This window comes from Oryx dammah, unplaced genomic scaffold (assembly GCF_014754425.2).
Source record: "Oryx dammah isolate SB20612 unplaced genomic scaffold, SCBI_Odam_1.1 HiC_scaffold_26, whole genome shotgun sequence".
NCBI classification, from domain to species: Eukaryota; Metazoa; Chordata; class Mammalia; order Artiodactyla; family Bovidae; genus Oryx; species Oryx dammah.
In genome coordinates this window covers 65,061,934-65,084,732 of record NW_024070210.1, presented here as the reverse complement: position 1 = coordinate 65,084,732, position 22,799 = coordinate 65,061,934, and the positions used below count along the sequence as shown (strand labels likewise).

Here is a 22,799-nt window from a genome sequence, read left to right as displayed (position 1 = left end):
AGGCCTCCTTCCTTCAGCCCTAGACTTGCTTTCCTGGAAACCTCGGCTCCCTTCCACACCAAACCCTGGACGATGCCCAGACTTCTAATGTCAAAGGCCTTGGCACATTCCTCCTCATCACATGGGGCAGTAACCACTGTTAGAAATACTAGCTACCACTTAGTGATGAAATCCCCATTCAAGGAATAGCACAGAGCAGAGCCAGAATTCAAACCCTGTCCTGCTGGAAACCAAAAGCCAACACCCTCAGCCTCTGCCTGCCCTTTTCCATCATGGGGACAGAGTAGATGGTGGGTTATCAAAAGGGCCAGGGATCCACTGAAAGCTGTGAGGGCCCCAGTCTGAATCCCCACTGCCTAGCACAGTTCCTGGCATGCAGGAAGTTCTTAATTTTGTTGAATGAATGAATGAGGGAGTGAATGAATGTTGAAGATGAGATTTGGGCCATCCTTGGTTGCTCAAATTTTCTGTGTTTTATGGAAGAGAGGGTCTACTAGAAAATAATTTGCTGTCCCTCTTTCTTCTGGCAAGTTCTTATTTGAATTCAGAACTCTTTAGACACATTCGGGAATGGGGCAGACAGTCCTAGGCCTGGATAGAAATTAGGTGGGAAGCCCTATTTTGGCATCAAGTAAGAGCCAAAGTTGGTTCCTCCCTGGGTCCCATGCTGTCAGAAGTGTCTAGGTGTTAGCTGAGCTCACTGCAATGTCTGGGTCCACAGCATCCCACGGGCATCCCACTGCCCCACCATGGCAGACATGGGTCTCACAGCAACTGGGGCCCAGTCCAAGTAGGTTCTCTTCATGAGCACACATTGCTCAGATCATTGGATAGCAAAGCCGGAAGGAACCTCCGTGAGCTCCTCCTCTGTGTGGTAGCCATGAGAAGGGGCCCAGGCCATGACAGAGGGATCTTGAGTCAGGCCCATTCTGTGGGGGGGCGGGTTGCCAGACTCCTCTGACAGCCAGCTTGGCTGGAGGACTCTCCAAGGGACCACACAGTGGACTAGGATGCTTCCACCCAGCCTTTCTTCCCTCTCTCTTCCACTTGGTGTCAGGCTTGTATCACAGTCTGACAGCTCCCTCCCCATTTTCTCTCACAGGTTCTCAGAGGAAAAGCTGCCTCTCTACAGGGATGCACCAAAGCCACCCCCAGAGGAGGGCCTCAGTCATATTTAAAAGGATGTGGGAAGACAATCCCACCGTCTGGCTCCATCAGGCGTTCTGATGCCTCAAGCTTCTTGCAGCCCAAGGATGCACCCACATGCAGGTCTAACTCCCTCACGCTGTGACGTACCTCCCGGTGCCCTCATGAAGGCAGAAGGCTGGGCATCAGCCCCGGGCAGGTTGGGCCCCAAGGGAAGCTGAGCACCTACCTCATCCCCCAGACAGGCCTCAATCAGCAGGCCCCAGAAGTCTGTGAAGGTGACCTTGTAGCCTTCCTGCCTGCGCTGCTGGAGCTCCTCCTGGAATTTGAGGAGCTGGTCTGGGAACAGGGCAGGCATCTTGTCCTTGACCACGTGCCTCCGTGCCTCGAGGATGGCGCGCTCCAGGCTTTTGGAGGACCAGTCAGGGTCACGGTACAAGGTGGCCATGGTCCTGGAGAGAGAAGCGTGGCTGATAGAGCTGAGCCAGGCCTGGTCTGATGGGCCCTGGACTCTGGCAGGAAAGAAGGTGGGCAGGTCATGGGAAACGCTCTCCTGCCGGGAGAGGAGCCTGACGGAAAGGGGACGAGGCCTGGCAGTGAAGGGGAGAACAGTCTAACTCAGCGTCACAACCGCTGCTATTGCTTGACTGCCTGCCATGTGCCAGGTGAAGTGCACTGTTTACCAGTGAGGATTCTGGGCCCAGGTCTGCCTGGGTTCACAGCTAGACTCTGCCACTCACCAGCTGTGTGAGCTGGGCAAGTCACCTACGTGCTCCTCACCTCAGTTTCCCCATCTGTGGACTGGGGAGAATGATGGTAATTGTACCTACCTCCCAGCATTACTATGAAGATGACATGAATTAATATAAAATGGTGAGGACAGTATCTGGTCCGAAGTAAGTGGTGGGCCATAGAGTGGTGGGGCCAACATTTGGCCCTGGGTTTGTGTTTGCTAAGTCGCTTCAGTCGTGTCTGACTCTTTGTGGCCCCATGAACTATAGCCCGCCAGGCTCCTCTGTCCATGGGATTCTCCAGGCAAGAACACTGGAGTGGGTTGCCAAGCCCTCCTCCAGGGGATCTTCCCAACCCAGGATCAAACCTGCGTCTCGTACATCTCCTGCACTGACAGCCAAGTTCTTTACCACTAGCACAACTGACCCCAGGCGTGGCAGATTCCACGTTCTAGACTCTTTCTACTCTGTCACATTAATTTCTATAATTATGATGCCAGCTAAAGATTCATTTCCCCTTTTTCTTCTTAACTTCCATGTGGGCAGTGAGGAGGAGGAGCGCAAAGATGGAGATCCCCAGCCCTGGGTCTTTGCCTCTGTCTGCCTTTGCTTGGCCCGGACACAGCTGTCTTCAGTCCAGGTCAGGACAGCACCCAGGGATCCCCCTCCCCACGGGGACTGGCTACAGCTGCCCAACTATCTGAGCAGGAGAGTTCTTCAACAAAAGAGCACCCTGCTCTCCATTAGTTTCACGCGGTTACTTTTATACTTTAAAAAAGCTTTCAAAGATGTTACAAAGGATTGATTTTGATTTTTAAAAAAATCCTTCTCAGTGCTTTCCCAGGCCAGGAGACACCCCACCCCCACCCCAGCGCGGCCTGGGTTCCTCCCAGTATCCTGCCTGATCCAGAGATAGGCCAGGAGGAGGCAGACACCCCTCTACCCCGATGCAAGCAGGTCTGTCTCCTTAGCCCACTTCCCATGGGCAGCAGTTTATCAGTGAGGATTGAGAATGTAGGCCCTGGACTCAACCTGGGTTGAAATCCCAGCTCAGCCACTCATTAGCTGAGTGACCTTGGGCCGATCCCTTCCTTTCTCCAGCTGTAAAATGAGCATAATGACAACATCTTCCTCATAGTCTTGTTAGGAAGAAATGAGAGGGTCCATGGGCAACAGTCTCCCCGGGACTCGGTGCGGAGGCAATGCCCGTAATTGCCAGCTATACTCTGTCGCCTCTGGACTGAAGCCTCAGGGCCTCTGCTGTACCAGGAACCCTTGGCTTTCCTCACATCTGTCCACTCGAATGAAAGCTACCCAGAGTCCTCCAGGATGAGGGGCACAGGTTGGGGCCCGGAAGGTCCTGGGGCTTACTAGTTCCCACAGAATAGGAGTCAGCTCTGGCTGAGAGGCTCTGGGCTGTCACGAGGCCTGGGTCACCCCAGAGTGGGGCTGCCTCATGACTTTGGTGGGCCCCTTCCACCATAAAAAAATAGTAAAAAAAATTATCTTTTATGACTGTTGGTAGTAATATTATTTATTAAAACATTTTCTTCAACCTAGAAGTCCTTTTCATTTTGTCTGATCTTAAAAGAAATTCAAACATTTCTGTGGGCCCCCCCACAGGCATCCGTGGAGAAGCTGTCCTCACACTGGCCTCTCCTGCGGCGGAGCTGAGGGCTCACACTCCCGGCTCACCGGCAAGAGTGAGGAGCCGGGAGCCCGAGGCGGCCCACAGGGCAGAGGGAGCGCCCGGGGTGGGCCGGGCTGCTATGTGGGCAGCCAGGGCAGCGGGGCCAGCTCCCCCCACCCCAGGAGACTTGGCATGGTCAGCCTGAGAGAGGACAGCTGCCTCTCCCCGGCAGGATGGGGTCGGTGGCAGCAGTGGTTCACTCATGGTTGGCCACCGCACTCCTGGGCCCCTGCCGTAGTAAATGGAAGTCATGGCCAAAACATGTCCTTTGTGTACCCAGTCCTGGGGGAGCATCTTGCAACAATCCCATGAGCTCAGTGCTGTTACTCTCCCCACTTTACAGCTATAGAAAATGAGACTCGGAGAAGTTAAGCTGTATGCCCAAGGCTACACAGCTGTGAGTGATGACAGTTGTCATGAGTCACTCTATCTTGGGGCGGAGGAGCTTCACCAGAAACCCCCTCCTGGCCAACCTGTTGGAAACCCCCTCCTGGCCAACCTGTTGGCTGCTTGCTCTGGGCTTCACCAGACACTGGTCCCCACTCTTACCAGGTGGCCCCAGACAGGCCGGTGATATAGCTGGCACAGTTCAGGATGTTCAGCTTCTGCAGTGCCAGCAGGTGGCCATACATGGCGGTCATAGATCTTGTTCCACCCCCAGTGGCCATGATGGCTATCAGCGGGACCTGGGGGCACATGGAGGCAGACTGTTGGGGTGAGGCTGGGCAGGAGAAGATTTGGAGTGACAGGAGCTTAGAAAGAACAGTGGAGGAGGAAAAGCAGGCTACAGAGAGCAGGGGCGGGGGGGATTGAGCAACCTGAAAACTGCTTTTCACACAGAGTCAGGCCACTTGGTAGGTTTAGAGCTGGACCTTAGCTTTCTACCCAATGGTTGGTGTCAGGCTTGGTAAATCAGAAAGTCACATAGGAGCTCTTAGCACTGTGAATCTAGCCCTCAGTTAAAAGAGGAGGAACTGGGGCCAGGGGGCTGGGTGACTTGCTCAAAAATCCAACCAGTGTGATTCTTCGATGGCTGTAAATCAGTATCTGCTATAAGGGGATCTGATGTTAGAGCACCAAGGCCAGGCTTGGCACGTGGTATGTGCTCAGAATAAACCGTATGTGTCGGAGCAGGAACAGATGGATTTTTGATATGGGAAGGAGCAAGGTTGTCACCTGTGGGCTTACATAGCTTTAAGATGCCGTTGGTATGTTTCCCTACAGATGGGAGAGGGAGGTGTGGGGTCTTTACCAAGACTCGCTTTGTTTTCATTTGAGTGGGGACTGTGAGAACTACTGTTAGCTGGAGCTCTGTCACAGCCCTCCTAAGCGACAAGGCCTCTGTCCACACCGTGGTCAGCCTCAGAAGGGGGACTCTTGGAGGGCCGACTGCTGCTTAGGGGAGTGCGGGCCTCAGCACACACCAGGGAGACGACAGAGGGCACAGAGGCTCTGTTGTCTGCCCTGTGCACAGAAGCTGGCCCTGCACGTGGAAGCTGCTTGTCTTTAGTCCCGGGCTGTGGTTCATTCTCTGTGTGTGTGTGCCTATGCACACACATTTGGGGGAAGGGAGAATTAAAGAATGAAGGGCTTACGGAGGCGGTGTGTGGCATGTGTGAGCTAGGGGAGCTCTCAAGGTTTCCCTGGCTGGGAAAAGGAGGCCACGTGGTCCCGTGTAGCTAGAACATCACTCATTGTCTCAGGATGTCAGTGCAGGGGAGGAGCTGCTGGGCTCCTTCCTTTCCTTCTACTCTACCCTCCCTGCCCCTGTGAATACACAACTGAATCATATCCTACAGTGATGAAGCACAGCCCTCACCTGGGCGCCTGGAACCTTGGCACTAAGGACCACGGGAAAGGCAGTGCCACCCTGGGGCATGGGAGGGACTGCAGGGTGCAGCTGGCAGGCACAGTTTGGAACGACAGGTTTGACCTGGAGTGGACCTCTGCTCACCCACCTCATCTGCCCGCAGGTCCTCCTCCAGCTGCAGCACCTCCTTCAGCGCCTGGGCCACCACCACCCTCCGTTTCTGCAGGAACTCCAGTTCTGCCTGGCACAGGCTGAAGCCCAGCCGCACGTCCAGTGCCTGGGAACTATGGGGACAGAGGACCTTGGCTGAGCGGGCCTATAGATTCCATCTTCATGGAGAAGACATGGCTTTAGGGTCAGGTGGACCTAGGCTTGAGGCTTGGTTCTGCCAGGTGTCACCTCTGTGACCTTGGGCCTCTGCTTTCTCATCTGTAAAATGGGGCTAATCGTGCTTGACTCCCAACACTTAATGAGCCACCAAATGTAAAGCCCCCAAAGTCTTAGCTGGTGCACTGTGAGCAGGTACTTAACACTATTAGGTATTCATTGAACCCTATGCTTTCTCAATAAGTTCTGGAAAGTCCTGGAAGGCGTTCCCCAGGCACCTGCTAGAGCCTGAGGCCAGACATGGTGACAAGGGTCCCTGAGACCCTTTTAGCCAATCCCTCTGAATAATCAAGGGCTTTCCAGGTGGTCAGTGGTAAAGGACCTGCCAATGAAGGAAATCCAAGAGATACGGGTTCAATCCCTGGATCGGGAAGATCCCCTGGAGAAGGAAATGGCCATCTACTCCAGTATTCTTGCCTGGAAAATCCCATGGACAGAGGAGCCTGGAGGACTGCAGTCCTCGGGGTTTCAAAGAGTCAGACATGACTGAGCACACACACTTCTGAATAAGGCTGTACCATAAGGGCTCTCCTGAGCTGGATAAACGAGGCCTTGTTCTCATGTTACTCATATTCCTTTCTGCTCCCAGAGTAAGACTCCTCCTTCACATTCTTGCTGTAATCCCGTCACCCCTACAGGTCTACAAGGCGGGTGGGGCAGAAGAAGCATGTCTAACACTTGTCCTCTTTTTATCATATCCCTGACTTGAGCAAGTCCAGGCTTATGGCCTAGCATCCAAGCCCCACCTGATCTGTCCAGCCTCACCTCCTGCTATTTTCTAGAAGGGTCCATTGGCTCCCAGAGCCCAGGAGCAGTATGGGTCCTGAGCCTCCTTCCTCTGCCCACCAACATCCCTTGCATCCTCCAAGGCCCTGCTCCCCAGGCAAATGAACCTTGACAATTTCTGACCCGAGTCTTAGTGACCTGTGTAATTAACAAGGTCATATCTCCTTGAAGGCAGAATCTGGGGACTGTCCCATCCATTCCCTCTGTGTCTAGTACAGGCCTGCAGACACAGCTGTCAGGAAATTTTCCCTTGGTCTCAACAAGGAATGAATAATCAAACAGCAATAATAATAACATTAGTTGATATTTTCAGACTGTCCCACTTCTCAGGTCACTGATTTCCTCACATGGGTTATCTCATTGGATCCTCAAAGCAACCCAACCATGGACCATGCCCTTGGTATTGCTGTAATTCACAGATGAAAAAAAAAATGAGACTTAGAGGGGCTTAATAACTTGACCGAGGACAAAATAGCTGTCAGACTGTAAATGGAAGCAACAGTCACTTGATCTTCAACAAGGGTGCCAAGACAGTTCAAGAGGAAAAGAATCATCTTTTCACCAAATGATGCATATCCACATGCCAAGAGTCCAAGAGTGAAGTTGGACCCCTATTTCACAATATATATACATATATTCACATATATACAAATTAACTCAAAATCAATCATAGACTCACATGTGAGAGCTAAGACTATAAACCTCTTAAAAGAAAACATGGGAATAAATCTTCATGACCCTGGATTAGGCAATGGTGTTTTAAATATGACACCAAAAGCACAAGAGACAAAGGAAAAATATGCATACACTGAAATTCACCAAAACTGAAAATTTCTGTGCTTCAAAGAACACTATTAAGAACGTGAAAGACAAGCTTCAGAATAGGAAAAAATATTTAGAAGTCATATATCTGACAAGGGGCTTGTATCTAGAATATACAAAGAAATTTTACAAGTCAACAATAAAAGGCAAATCACCCACTTTAAAATGGGCAAAAGATTTGAATAAATATTTCTGTGAAGAAGATGCACAAATGGGCTGTAAGCCTATGAAAAGATGCTCAACATCACTGGCCATCACTGAAATGCAAATCAAAACCACAAGATACTATATCCTTAAAGAGAAATGAGTCAGAAGGCCAGACAGAAAAAGGGTACTTTACCAGGGTGTAGACTTCATGTGTAATTCATAGTTCTTATTCTGGGAAGTGAAAGATGAAATGTTTGTCAGGGATGACAAGTTTAGAGCGAAGAGTTCCCAACCAAAGAAGTGGAGACTCACCACACTGTCCACCCCGACCTGACTCCAGACATACGCGTGTGCATGTGGGCACACACACATGCTCTCTTCTGGACGTGACCCTCCCCACCATCCTGGACTCAGCCTCCACACACTGTCTTTGGCTCCACACCGCAGCCCAGCAGCCTCCTACCCCACAAGGCTCTCTACCCTACCAGGAGTCCTCCTCCTCCACGGCCCCCCAGGCTCTCCCCATCTCCTTGTCACAGGAGCTCCAGGCTAAGCTACTCAGGGGCCCCTTCCCAGACCCCAGGCCCTCACCACAGGCAAGGTCACCGCCTGGCCGTCGGGGAGGCAATGGAGGGACTGGCACACAGGGCCCTTCTGGCCCGCACAGCAGCAAAGCTGGAAGGAGGGCAGGTGTGTGAGGGGGAGGGGCTCCTCCTGCTGCCCACCACTCCCAGTCCCCCACTTCCCCCACCTCCTCTCCCAGCCCCCTATACCCCCACCTCCTCTCCAGTCCCCTATACCCCCCACCTCTCCCAGTCCCGTACCCCCAACATACTTCTGCAGCCCCTACCTCACAGATCCACGGGCTCTTGGGCAACTCCACGTGCACCTCGGGCTGGAAGTATTGGGGGTATTGGAAGCAGGCAGGGTTTGAGCAGCAGGACTCCAGGCAGGGTGAGATGCGCTGGGTGTGCTCGAAGGACTCCGTCACTGTCACCAGGAGGTCCTTCTCTGGAAGAGAGGACGCGAGGGCTGAGACCCCCAGGAAGCTTCTTGCTTCCCACCTTCACATGGCCCATTAAAAGGCCTAGGTGGAGGCACCCAGCTAGGGATAGGGGTTTAGAATGACCAGGGCGCTGGATAAAATGCCCCAGAGCCTTGTTCTGGAACTTGCACTTCAACAGGCTTGTGCATGACATCTGAGATGCTGAGTTCTCTGGACTAATCCTCCTTCTCTGCAAGGTACCCCCAAATCACCCTCCCACTGCACTGGAAGCAGCCCCCTTTCTGCCAGTTTGGGGGCAGAGCCTCTTCCTTCCCCCTCCCCTCCGCCTGTGGGGCTCTGAGGCTCTCCTCTTTCCAGGCAGGGCTTGAGTGGGGGGATGGGATGGAGCGCTGAACTGGAGGGTCTTGTAGCTGTGGATCTGTTAGGTCCCTGTCAGCTATAAGATGCTAGAACTCTATGAACTAGAGTCTGATTAGAGGAAGCGGTGCATCTAGAGGGGCCCTACCTGCCTTGGGTGCTGACCACCGCGCTAGACCCAGGGAATCCCTGGTCTGACAGGCTGCAGCGCAGATCAGTATGGACAAATAGGCAGTGCTGTGCCCTTGATCCCGGCCCAGGGCGCTGGCCAGGCTGGGAAGCTCTGAGGGTCACCTGGGGGCCTGGAAGAGCAGCCTCCTTTTAGGGCAGTGAGGATAGGGGTTCATGACCCCTGAGGGTAAGAAGATCCCGAGGACTCAGCCAAGCTTTGTGTTCCCCACTGAGCCACGGGCAGCCATGGAGTGGCCACGCTGATGCTGACAGAGTCAGAAAACAGCACCGCTCCTCCCTCCCACCCGCCAGCAGGCATAAGCGGTCCAAAGGCTCACTTTTCCTCTTCTTTGGCTTCCTGGATTCTGCACAAACCTCCAGGCAGGACATTTGTCGAGACTGAAACAAAGGAAGGGGGGTCATTTTGAGCCCATGCTGCCTGGGATGCTCTACCAGGCCACACATTCCCAGAGACTGATCTTGCTGGGAGAGAGCTCCTTGAATCCTGAGGCTTTAGCTGCATCGAATTAAAATGGCTGTACTAACAGCCTAATTATGGGAAACTTTTAACTTCTGAACTTAATGCTTTTAGGGATTGGAGTTGGGGAAAATTGGGATGAGACTGATTCTGGGAGGAGGCTGTAGACTAGTGGGTGCTTTTATTGAGGAGTTCCTAGGACATGGTTGTGGGAGATGGGGTGATGGCCCAGATATCTTCTCCCCAGGATCAGGAGCCCAGCTGCTGCCCCCACCATGCCCTGGCTCCCTTTGTCTGGCTTCAGTTAGCCTGCCTCCTAGCGGGCTCTGGGGCAAGGGTCCAAGCTGGGCCTGGTTTTCCTTCCCACAGTTCTGTTCTCTGAGAGGAGCAGCCACAGGTGGTCCTAGAGCCACAGGAGACTGGAAGGACAGTTACCACCAGCACGCCGTTCGTGATGAGGTTCTCAGGTGCAGAGGGGCTGAAAAACAAAATGAGAACTCCTGCTCAGTCTTGTCATTCTTTTTTTTTTTTCTTTTAAACTTATTTTATTGAAGTATAGCTGAGTTACAACATTGTGTTAATTTCCACTGTATAGCAAAGTGATTCAGTTATACACACACATATGTATATATTCTTTTTCATAGCAGTTCAGTTCAGTCGTTCAGTCGTGTCCAATTCTTTGCGACCCCATGGACTGCAGCATGCCAGGCTTCCCTGTCCATCACCAACTCCTAGAGCTTGCTCAAACTCATGTCCATTAAGTCGGTGATGCCATCCAACCATCTCATCCTGTCATCCCCTTCTCCTCCCACCTTCAATCTTTCATAGCATCAGGGTCTTTTCCAATAAGTCAGTTTTTCACAATAGGTGGCCAAAGGATTAGAGTTTCAGCTTCAGCAACAGTCAGTCCTTCCAGTGAATATTCAGGACTGATTTCTTTGAAGATTGACTGGTTGGATCTCCTTGCAGTCCAAGGGGACTCTCAAGAGTCTTCTCCAACAGCACAATTCAAAGGCATCAATTCTTTGGCACTCAGCTTTCTTTATAGTCCAACTCTCACATCCATACATGACCAGTGGAAAAACCATAGCTCTGACTAGACGGACCTTTGGTGGCAAAGTAATGTCGCTGCTTTTTAATATGCTGTCTAGGTTGGTCATAGCTTTTCTTCCAAGAAGCAAGTGTCTTTTAATTTCATGGCTGCAGTCACCATCTGCAGTGATTTTGTAGCCCCCCAAAATAAAGTCTGTTTCCCCATCTATTTGCAATGAAGTGATGGGACCGGATGCCATGATCTTCATTTTCTGAATGTTGAGCTTTAAGCCAACATTTTCACTCTCCTCTTTCACTTTCATCAAGAGGCTTTTTAGTTCCTCTTCACTTTCTGCCATAAGGGAAGTATCATCTGCATATCTGAGGTTATTGATATTTCTCCCAGCAATCTTGATTCCAGCTTGTGCTTCCTCCAGCTCAGCATTTCTCATGATGTACTCTTCATATAAGTTAAATAAGCAGAGTGACAATATACAGCCTTGATGTACTCCTTTCCCAATTTGGTATCAGTCCCTTGTTCCATGTACGGTTCTAACTGTTGCTTCCTGACTGGCATACAGGTTTCTCAGGAGGCAGGTAAGGTGGTCTGTTGTTCCCATCTCTTTCAGAATTTTCCACAGTTTATTGTGATCCACACAGTCAAAGGCTTTGGCATAGTCAATAAAACAGAAATAGATGTTTTTCTGGAACTCTCTTGTTTTCTTGATGATCCAACAGATGTTTGCAATTTGATCTCTGGTTCCTCTGCCTTTTCTAAATCCAGCTGGAACATCTGGAAGTTCTTGGTTTATGTACTGTTGAAGCCTGGCTTCGAGATTTTGAGCAGTACTTTGCTAGTGTGTGAAATAACTACAATTGTGCGGTAGTTTGAGCATTCTTTGGGATGGGAATGAAAACCGACCTTTTCTAGTACCGTGGTCACTGCTGAGTTTTCCAAATTTGCTGACCTATTGAGTGCAGCACTTTCACAGCATCATCTTTTAGGATTTAAAAAAGTTCAGCTGGAATTCCATCACCTCCACTAGCTTTGTTCATAGTGATGCTTCCTAAGGCCCACTGGACTTCATATTCCAGGATGTCTGGCTCTACGTGAGTGATCACACCATCATGGTTATCTGGGTCATAAAGATCTTTTTTGTATAGTTCTTCTGTGTATTCTTGCCACCTCATCTTAATATCTTCTGCTTCTGTTATGTCCATACCATTTCTGTCCTTTATTGTGCCCATCTTTGCAGGAAATGTTCCCTTGGTATCTCTAATTTTCTTAAAGAGATCTCTAGTCTTTCCCATTCTATTGTTTTCCTCTATTTCTTTGCATTGATCACTGAGGAAGGCTTTCTTATCTCTCCTTGCTATTCTTTAAAACTCTGCATTCAGATGGGTATATCTTTCCTTTTCTCCTTTGCCTTTTGCTTCTCTTTTCTCAGGTATTTGTAAGCCTCCTCAGACAACCATTTTGCTTTTTTGCATTTCTTTTTCTTGAGGATGGTCTTGATTCCTGTCTCCTATACAATGTCATGAATATCTGTCCATAGTTCATCCAGCACTCTATCAGATCTAGGCCCTTAAATCTATTTTTCACTTCCACTGTATAATCATAAGGGATTTGATTTAGGTCATACCTGAATGGTCTAGTGGTTTTCCATACTTTTTTCAATTTAAGTCTGAATTTGGCAATAAGAAGTTCATGATCTGAGCCACAGTCAACTACCAGTCTTGTTTTTGCTGACTGTATACAGCTTCTCATCTTTGGCTGCAAAGAATATAATCAATCTGATTTCATTAATGACCATCTGGTGATGTCCATGAGTAGAGTCATTTGCTGTGTTGTTGGAAGAGGGTATTTACTATTACCAGTTTGTTCTCTTGGCAAAACTCTGTTAGACTCTGCCCTGCTTCATTTTGTACTCCAATGCCAAACTTGCCTGTTACTCCAGTTATCTCCTGACTTGCTACTTTTGCATTTTAGTCCCCTATGATGAAAAGGACATCTTTTTTGGGTGTTAGTTCTAGAAAGTCTTGTAGGTCTTCATAGAACTGTTCAATTTCAGCTTCTTCAGTGTTACTGGTTGGGGCATAGACTTGGATTACTGGGATATTGAACGGTTTGCCTTGGAAACAAACAGAGATCATTCTATCGTTTTTGAGATTGCACCTAAGTACTGCATTTCAGGCTCTTGTTGACTATGAGGGCTATTCCATTTCTTTTAAGTGATTCTTGCCCACAATAGTATATATAATAGTCATCTAAATTAAATTCTCTCATTCCAGTGCACTTTAGTTCACTGATTCCTAAAATGTCGATGTTCAGTCTTACCATCTCCTGTTTGACCACTTCCAATTTACCTTGATTCATGGACCTAACATTCCAGATTCCTATGCAATATTGTTCTTTATAGCATCGGACTTGACTTCTATCACCAGTTACATCCACAACTGGGTGTTGTTTTCGCTTTGGCTCCATCTCTTCATTCTTTCTGGAGTGATTTCTCCACTCTTCTCCAGTAGCATATTAGGCACCTACTGACCTGGGGAGTTCATCTTTCAGTGTCATATCTTTTTACCTTTTCATACTGTTTATGAAGTTCTCAAGGCAAGAATATTGAAGTATGTGCTATTCTTTCTCATATACATTTCCATTATGGTTTATCATAGGATATTTAATTCCCTAAGCTATATAGTAGGACTTTGTTGTTTATCCATTCTATACATACTAGTTTTCATTGACAAATCCCAAATTTCCAATCCAACCCTCCCCCACTCTCCCACCCACCCTTGGCAACCACAAGTCTGTTTTCTAAATCTTACCATTCTTGACTGATTTCTCACAGAGGGGACAAAGAGCCTATATAGAGTCAATAAGGAGATAGCAGAACCTTCTTAGTGCTTGTGAAAAACACTGGCTTAAGAAGCCTTAGGAATTGACAAGGAGAAAACTGGCATACATTTAAAATAAAATATCTAGAAATAAAGATTTATAGGGTAGAGGGAGTAGAAGAGTTTCCTTTTTTTCTTGCTTAAAGGATTACTGTTCTTTATATCCAACCAGATGCAACTGCATGGAGTTATAAGCATAAACAAGTTGCAAGAAAAGGCTGGAGGCCAACCGCCTAGAACAGATGTGAATAGTTCTGGTAGAAAAACGGACCCCTCCTCCCTTCTGTGCTTTAATGTATGCATTAACAAATAGTTCTGACCCAGCCAGAGAGGGGCCTTGTGAGTGTGAAATGTCTGTGTGTTACAAACCTGAGAGAGCCTCTCTGGTTACAGTTAGTCTAGGGAAGTCCACAGCCTCCTTTGTCAACCTAAGCCCAAGAGGATTGTGTCTCCAGGTCAAGCCTTATTCTGACGTAGTTCCTCCACTTTCTAATTCACCCAAGGAACATTTTTTCCCCTAAAAGTCCTGTTAAACCAAGAACCAAAGGAGAGAGCTCAGATTTTCTTTAATGTGAAACAAATGAACTTGATTTTAACTTGCCAAATTAAATTTTAATTTTAATTTAAGTTGATTTTAATGAGGCCCTTCAGTCCCAAGACCCCCCTACACATAGGATTCTCTGGTTGGAGCTTGACAAGCCCTCTGTTCTAGTTCCTGCCTCTCATTGTTCCCCTGTTGCTGGGCTGATTGTAAGTCCAGGGGACTCAGTCCTGCCAAGGCTAAGAAGCCAGCCACCCAATCAATCACAAGGCACCCTGCTGTCCCAGGGCAGGCTTGTCCCCTCCAGGAAGGGGCCCTCCCTCACTGCCCCTTCCCTTCCTTCCTCTCTCTTCCTCCCCTTCTTCCCATACTTCCAACTCAGTGACCCAGGTCCATGTGAGTCCACAGCACAGTCATACCCCTAGGAGCCTGGATCTTTTTCTTAGATAGAAATGATGAGAAATAATCCCACACCTTGGCCCTGAGCTTCCCCCTGACTTGGTTCCAGAGTTGGAGTTGGCTGCAGAGGGGCATGGCAGCCCACTCCAGTGTTCTTGCCTGGAGAATCCCAGGGACGGGGGAGCCTGGTGGGCTGCCGTCTATGGGGTCGCACAGAGTCGGACACGACTGAAGCAATTTAGCAGCAGCAGCAGAGGGGCACAGCCTCTGCTTCAGCCCCGGGTTTGGGGGGAGTTTGTTCTAACAGTTCTGGGTCCAAGAGGAGACACCGTAGTCCTGATGTCTTTCCTAGCCTGACCTCGGGAAAGCCCCATCCCCATGGTGGTAGGAAGTCTTCCCAGGAGCCACTCTTAGAAATGCTGGGCATCTGAGGCAGATGAATTGACCAGAGCACTAGATCTTTAAAGTAGCACTGACGTCAGCAGACCTGGATGAGAAGGGGTGGAACCCAGGCACCTACACTATTTAGGAATCCCCAAGTGATTCCGATGCATTTGAGGGGCGTCAGGGGTGGGAGTGGAGGAGGCGGTACTGCAGGAAGAAGGTGCAATGCCTGTGCGCAGAAGCGGCTTTGGAGTCTGGACCTTGGTGGAAGCCTGGGGGGCTGGGTCCTACTCACCTCTCCTCCAGCAGGAACTCCACTTCCAGCTCCTCCATGCCCTGCAGGGGGAGGAAGAGACTGCAGTTGTGAGCTGTGTCTCCACTTCTCTCCAGACCAGGATTCTTGCCACCCCCGGAGACCCTGCGGACATGTCCGTGTCTGTTCCACTTGGTGGTCCTGCTGTCTTAGAGTGGGGGCAGCTGCTCTTGGCTCTTTTTGTCCTCCTTGTCTCTCTCTGTCTCCAAGTCTTTTTATCAGGAACATCCCTGACCACCCAGAGGAGGTCAGGGTATGAAGCGAACCCTCAGCCCCAGCAGGTAAATCCCTTTGCCCCAGAACATGTGCCGTTCATCTTCTCCCTCCAGCTTCCATCGTTCTCCTGCTTTCCCAACAGGCTCACTGTTTGGAGCAAGGGAGAGCTGAGATGCTGCCCCCGGCAAGCCCAACTCTGAAGACTAGGGGCTCGTGCTTTCATCTTCTGCTTTACATCTCTTGCTGTGTAACTTCAGGAAGTCATGACCTCGTGGGACCTTAATTTCCTCCATGGAGCATGAGCCAGGGGATGCTCATCCCCTGAGGTGTCCAGGTGCCTGGGACAGTGCCTGCCCTGTGTCTGTGTTTGTGTGTGTGTTAGTCACTTAGTCATGTCCGACTATCTGTGACCCCGTGGACTGCAGCCCACCAGGCTCCCCTCTCCCATAGGGCACTCAAATGCTTGTTGGGTGAATCAATAACATCCTGGGCCTTTCCGGCAGATTTGCCCTCGTTTGCCTTGTCTGTCCTCTGCCCCCTGGGGCCATCCCAGCAGCAGGGCTCTGAGTGAAGAAAGGGAACCAACATTTACTCCATCTCCATTTAGTACTCTGAACTAGGCTTATTCTTTTAGTTGCTCAGTCACGTCTGACCCTTTGAGATGCATTGTAGCCTACCAGGCTCCTCAGCACATGGGATTTTGCAGGCAAGAATACTGGGGTGGGTTGCCATTTCCTTCTCCAGGGGATCTTCCCAACCCAGGGACTGAACCTGTATGTCCTGCATTGACAGGTGGATTCTTTACCACTGAGCCACCTAGCCACTGAACAGTGCTAGGTGCCTTAATTATGTATTCCCGTTTAAGCCTCACAGTGACCCTGTACGGTAGATATTATTATCAGAGGAGACAAGGAAATAGAACTCAGAGGAATTAAATCTACAGGTTGCACAGCTAGCAAGCCAAAATGCTGGGATTTGCACAGCAGCACTATCTTCTCTCCACTTGGCTACAGAGAGAGGATCCCGTAAAACAGCATCTTAGGAATGACCAGCTTCCCCTCGCGAGGCAGGAGGCTGAGGGCCGGGGCACCCACACCCACCTCTGTGTTGAGCGGGAACTTCACGTGGGTTTTCTTTTGGAAGCAGAGCTTGGTGAGGTCATAGAGAACTGTCAAGAGATTGTCATCAGGTGTCACTGTGTCTTCATCACAGACGCTCAGCTCCAGAATGTTCTAGGGGAGAAGGGGTGGGGTGTGAGTCTGGTCACTGAGGCTGCATCCACCCATTCCCAGGATGAGGGGCCTGACCTCAGTCCTAGTGAGTAGGTGGGTCTGAGGGATGGGGGCGAGCATAGCTCAGGTGTGAGGGACATATGTGGGGACACGAATAAAGGGAAAAGTGAAAGTGTTAGTTGTGTCTGACTCTGCTACCCCATGGACTGTAGCCCACCAGGTTCTTCTATCCATGTGATTTCCCAGGCAAGAATACTGGAGTGGGTTTCCATTCCCTTCTCTAGGGGATCTTCCCGACCCAGGGACTGAACCCAGGTCTCCCGCATTGCAAGCAGATTCTTTCCCATCTGAGCCACCAAGGAAGCCCTGGATTAAGGGAGAAAAGCGTCTATTCCCTCCTTTGCAACTCTCTGAGGCCTTCCTGCCCTTCTTCTCTGGTTCTCCTACTGGGGAATTTTGCTCTTTTATAAGCTTGGCAGGGGCCTGTGAAGTGCAAGGGATTTCATTTCACATAGGGGAAGGATGGAAGAACACAACAAGCAAGACATTTGCCAAGATACAGCATGTATCCAGTGCTGGGACCCAGGAGCTGAAGACAGTTCCTTTGGTACAGAAAACACAGTTCAGGGGCGCCATTACATTTCATACTCCAGGTGGAGAGGTGTGGCAAAGATTACAGAGGCTTTGATTGGGTTGGGGTGAAGTGTTGGAGCTCTATCCTTTGGCTCATCAGCCCCTAAGTGAGGTCTCATGGGTGGTCCCAAAGCAGAAGGTCAAGGTTGAGCAGCTACCCTATCATCTGGCCGAACTCTGAGATGACTTAGGTGACTAAGATTAGCCTCTGAGGCTTCTTGTTCCAAGGATCCTGGGAGATGTAGGTTGGGGCTGGATTTGCCTCTTTGGTCCCTATCTAGTGGACCTGAGATGGTCCTGGGGCTTCCCAGTGAGTGGGATCTGTTGACTTTGTAATTGTTAGATACCAGGTGCGGGACTTCACTGGTGGTCCAGTGGTTAAGACTTAGCGCTCCCAATGCAGGGGGCATGAGTTCAATTTGTGGTCAGGGAGCTAAGATGCTACATGCCACATGGTGTGGCCAAAAAAGAAACCAGGTGTGTCCTAGAACCAACCCAGCAACGCCAGAGATCTACAGAAAAAAGAAACACAAATTCTGGTTTCAAGATGGCATAGCTCATACTGAAACTCCCCCTTTCTCACCAAAAATCTTATATGTGATAGAAAAGACATTTTTAAAACAATAAATGCAAAACTCTGCTTGAAAACAAACGGATATGTCATGAACTAAAATAGGAGATGCATTCCTAAAATATGAAAGTGGTAAGCTAGATGGAGCTGTCAAGCCTCAGATGCCTTAGGACTGGCTCTGACGCCTTCATGATGAAGGTAAATTTATCTGAAGGGCACCCTGAGGCAGCTGTCAAAACTCAGGATGTTCAGGACAGGATTCTCCCACAGGAGATACAAACTCCATGTAGAGTCAGTCACGTATATCTGAAGAAGGCCTATACCACGAATCAGCAACTCCACAAATGAAAGAGTGCGCATCCAAGGAATTAGAAGTAAATTAGCCATCCGAAAAGGATTTACAGCAGTGAAAACCCTCTGTTTGGGATTAGACTGGCCTCGGACCTCTAGAGTAGATTGGCTCTTCTCTCTGTATCCTTCCACTTGGTGTATGCTCTGGAAACACACTCAATCTGGGGGCAGGAGACAGTTCCAGGGACAATTTAGGGAAAAGGACAGAGAGGCAGGAAAGATGGTAGAAGGGTAACTATGCCCCGAGGGACAAATATGAGACAGGCAGAAGAAAGGAGTGGGTGAGTGGGGAGAAGAGGATGAGAAGTGGGTAGAAAGAAAGACAAATAGGCATGAGAAGGACACGTGAACAAAGAGGAGGACCAGCAGGCCAGGAGGGCACAGACCTGCAGGCAGGGCAGGCAGGTACGTCCCTGTGTCTCACCTTCACTTGGCTCTGGATCTGGAAGCTGAAGGTTTCATTCCATTCTGGGTTTCGGCAGTTGGAGATGGTCCTAGTCCTCAGCCTCTTTTGACTGGCGGTGGGCAGCCAGAGGCTCACGAAGCAGTCTGTCAGGCTCACTGTCCAAGGAAGACAAGGGTGAGGGGGTGAGGAGCCAACCCAGGTCGAGGAGGAGAGAGTGTGGAGGCAGAAACCAGAGTGAGGCCTCGTCTCAGCTTCACGTCCCCTCCTGACTCACGGCCCTGGCTCTCCAGAGACCTTTGTCCCAGAACCCTGAGAAGGTCATGGACTTCAGGCTGGAGGTTTCAGAGGGGGCGCAGGCCCCTCTGCCTGGTCTTAAGAATGGAGATGGCCTCTGGCTCTCCTCAGAAGCATCCTGGCTCTTGCTGGTTTGGGACAAGGTATGGCTGTGACTATGCAGTTTTTTTGGCTTCCAAGGTGGCTCAGACAGTAAAAAATCTGCTTGCAATGCAGGAGACCTGGGTTCAGTCTCTGGGTCAGGAGGATCCCGTGGAGAAAGCAATAGCTACCCACTCCAGTGTTTTGCCTCGAGAATCCCATGGACAGAGGAGCCTGGCGGGCTATAGTCAATGGGGTCAGAATCCCATGGACAAAGGAGCCTGGCGGGCTATAGTCAATGTGGTCACAAAGAGTCAGACAGAACTGAGCGAATAACATACACACACACGGCTGGGCAGTTTTCTCTCTGCCAGGGGACAATCTTAAGGGCTAGCCACTCAGAGGTCAAGTTTATCTCTTGCTTTAGCCCAGGGCACCAGGGAAGCCAAAGTAAGGCTCAGCTCTGGGCTGTGGAGAAGCAAGGATTAGAAGGGACATTGTTAGGGAGGAGGGAGTGAGCCCCAAGGCCCGGTGGGGACAGCCTGGAGCAGAACAGGCTATTCAGCAGGATCTAGGGACAGGGAATGCAAACCTCATGTGACTGAAAATCCCAGATGCACCTATCTGGGCTCTTTGTATCTATACTGGTCTCCCCACATGGACTGTGTGGCCCAAGAAACCCTCATATCTAAGACCACATACTTTATTTTTCATTCAAAAGAACAACACGAATGTGATGATGTTGTGTGTGCTCGAAGGACAAAAGCTGTGACCCCAACAGGCTCTCCTAAAGTTAAAGAAAGCCTCCTGGGTTTTCTCTTTGGAGCAGTGGCAGGCACAGAGATAGGAATAGGGTGAAAACCCAGTGTCCTGACACCATTCCACCTAGGAGGGAGGAAGAGGTGCCACAATGGCCCTTGTCACTCCTCTGGCAATCTGCTGGGGCTAATTCCCAGGACATCCACCAGATACATAGAGAATGGGAAAAGTCAATACAGTTTCCAGTGTTCGAGAAGCTTCTTCTAGATGATAAAGCAGGGCAGGGATGGGAGTTCTGTACTGATAGGACTGATCCGAACTAGTTCCTAGTTATAATTAATAATGTCCTGTGAGAATGGAACCAGAGGTGACCCCTCCCCGCAGACTGACTTAGTCCTGTATTGTTACTACACTGAGAACTTCATCAGACTTAATAACCATGGCTTGCATCATGAGCATCCCTGGTTTCTGATTTCATCCCCTCTGTCTGGTTAATCTTTCAGGCTAATCTTTCACCATTCAATGAATTGGAATTCATGGCCTTCCACCCATCAAACAGAGATGAGATAACACTGTCTTTAAATGGCATAATCATCATTAATCCAAACACAACAGAATCAAAAGAAAATGGTGACATCATCCTACCATTACTTCCATGCCCAACCTGTTCCTCCTCACTCTGAACTCAGGTGTCCTGACCAGACTCTCACATTGAGTTGATTTAACTCCTTGGTGCTCTCCAGCCTGTCCACTTCTCCCTACTTGTGTGGCCACTGCCTTGGTGCAGGCCATCTTCATCTCTGCCATCTCCTCATCACTACCCCACTGGGAACCCTGTCTTCTGTCCTGCCCCACCCTCATCTCCTCTCTCTAGAGAAACCAAAGGGCTCTTTTCCCATTGGTCACTCCCCAGTTAAAGACCCTTCAGTGGCTCCCTGCCCACTCATGCTGAGTCCCACCCACTCAGCATGGCTACCCCTCCCACTTTCCCAGCCTCACAACATTCCTTCTTCCTATCATCCCAGCCCTGCCCTGTCCCCAAACACACACACACACAGGCATTCACACATGCATGCACACACACACACTGTTACACGCATGTAGCAGCCAAACCCAGTGCCCTGTAGGTCTCAGAAGGCCATGTTGTCATGCCATGAACACCCTCCTCTTCCTCTTTCACACTACCCTTCTTCCACCCTTTCAGGTTGCAGAAGGGACCTCCCTCTGGAAGTCTTGCCTAAGCCCCCAAGTCTGGGCCAGGTACCCCTCATAACCCAAAGCCTCCTGCTCCTCTCCTGATGGAGCACTGCTGACAGGTTGGTGCATGTGTCTCCACCACCCCCTGAACCCTGGGAAGCCCAGGAGACCCAGTATGGGCACCGCTGGATATTTGTGACTAAACGAATGATAGAAAACCCCAACTTCCTGCTCTTGGGATATATCAGTACCCCAGAAATTCTGGGCTGAGTCACCATAGATATAGACAGGTAAGTTGGCATGTCTAATGGCTCTGTTCAGGGGGAGACTCCCTGGGGACCTGCTCAGTCCTCCTGGGCCCTCCTTTGGCTTTTCCTGGACTCCAAGTCCCCTCCTCTTGGCCTGCCTCCTGTGCAGGGGGAGCCTGAAGGCAGGGGCCCCACAACCCTACACCCACTTGCTTAGCACGATTTCACAGACCCTGGAAAGGCCCCCTTTCCTCTAAGATTCCTTTTCTATCATCAGTAAATGCCTAAAATTGTCCCATTAAATCCACTGGGCTTTCCCTGGTGGCTCAGACGGTAAAAAATCTGCCTGAAATGCAGGAAACCCAGCTTTGATCCCTGGGTCGGGAAGATGCCCTGGAGAAGGAAATGGCAACCTTCTCTGGTACTCTTGCCTAGAGAATCCCTTGGACAGAGGAGCCTTGTAGCTTATAGTCCATGGGGTTGCAGAGTTGGACTCAACTGAACGGCTAACAAACACAAATCCACTGAAGTCTCAGAATTTTTGACCTAAGGCTTAAATCTCGAATTAAGATTAAAAACAAAACAAAACTCCTGGAAGAGCCAGCATTGGTCAGACACCTAAATGTCAAGCATAATTTTTTTTCCAGTCTTTTTGCAGATAGCCATTCTGCCTGTCCCCCTAAGGCTGGGAAGGAGAGTGCAGCCCAAGAGAGGATAATCCTGGGGAGGGATGGTGGTGGAGGGAGGCTGCCAAGCCCAGATGACAAGCTGTGGCATCATGAGCTGACTGTAAGGTAGTGAGTGTTGTTGTGTTGGCAATTAAGAGTGCTTAAGAAATGATGACCCAATTTTAAGAACTTTGGGGAATTTCCTAAGCACAGATTGGTTCTAATCCTTGTACCTCATGAAGTGAAAAAGGGCTTGGTCATAGGAATGACATATCTCTTTTTCCAGAATGTGGGTGGCCAAGATGACTTAACCATCTCCACTGATATCAAGAACATTATCTTCCTTAGAGACACCCACCTCACAGCTCTTGGGGTGATGGTTTGAATTTTAGTTTATTGTCCCAAGGGGAATAAAAACTCTGGACAGCTGCAAGATTTCCAGGAAAATTCTCTTGCAGCCCTGACCTAGCTCCTTGATGAGGGAGCCACCCCCGAATCTCATCCCTTTGGGGCTCCTGGAAATCTTAGAAACTCAGGCACCCCTTACAGGACTGAACCAGAGGGGAGGGGAGTTCATTTTTTATCTAAGCCAGGAGGAACCATTTAGGGCAAAGGTGACCCAGGACCTGCAAGATGTCAGGATAGTCTCAACCCAGGTGAGGCAGAAACAGAGCCCAGTCTGTGACAACTGTGGAACCAGATACAACGTGACCTGGGCTGACACCTCCAGACACCATGACTGCCCCCCAACTCTGTTCCTCAGGGAAATGAGGAAAACACAGACATGTTCCAAAGGGGACCAGGTACCCTCAAAGGGCAGCCTGTGTGCCAGAGGCATGTGTGGGGAAGAGAGAGAGAGGAGGTGGTGGGCCAGACCTTAGCCTGTTTCTCTGGCTGCCTGCTCTCCACCTCACCTCCACCTCTGGGGCCTGCAGGTGATGGGTGTAGCAGGAAGTGCCCTGGATGGTGGGAGGGTCTGAGAGCACAGGTGCAGGACTGCCCTAGAGTGTGAGGCCCACAGGACACGCAGGGCGGGGACAGAGCC

At 50.0% G+C, this 22,799-nt stretch overlaps 1 protein-coding gene across 1 annotated transcript in view; it reads right to left on the bottom strand.

The window, feature by feature from the left end:
- Window positions 1-22,799, bottom strand: part of PLA2G4E (phospholipase A2 group IVE) — a 41,761-nt gene that overhangs the window by 9,612 nt on the left and 9,350 nt on the right. The window contains exons 3-13 of the mRNA XM_040226853.1: window positions 18,526-18,662; window positions 16,415-16,546; window positions 15,081-15,121; window positions 9,967-10,009; window positions 9,392-9,452; window positions 8,370-8,530; window positions 8,111-8,194; window positions 7,713-7,750; window positions 5,526-5,661; window positions 4,117-4,253; window positions 1,376-1,598 (exon numbers count right to left, since the gene is read on the bottom strand). Of these exons, the coding sequence (XP_040082787.1) occupies window positions 1,376-1,598; window positions 4,117-4,253; window positions 5,526-5,661; window positions 7,713-7,750; window positions 8,111-8,194; window positions 8,370-8,530; window positions 9,392-9,452; window positions 9,967-10,009; window positions 15,081-15,121; window positions 16,415-16,546; window positions 18,526-18,662 (1,193 nt within the window). The remainder of the gene's footprint in view (window positions 1-1,375; window positions 1,599-4,116; window positions 4,254-5,525; window positions 5,662-7,712; window positions 7,751-8,110; window positions 8,195-8,369; window positions 8,531-9,391; window positions 9,453-9,966; window positions 10,010-15,080; window positions 15,122-16,414; window positions 16,547-18,525; window positions 18,663-22,799) is intronic.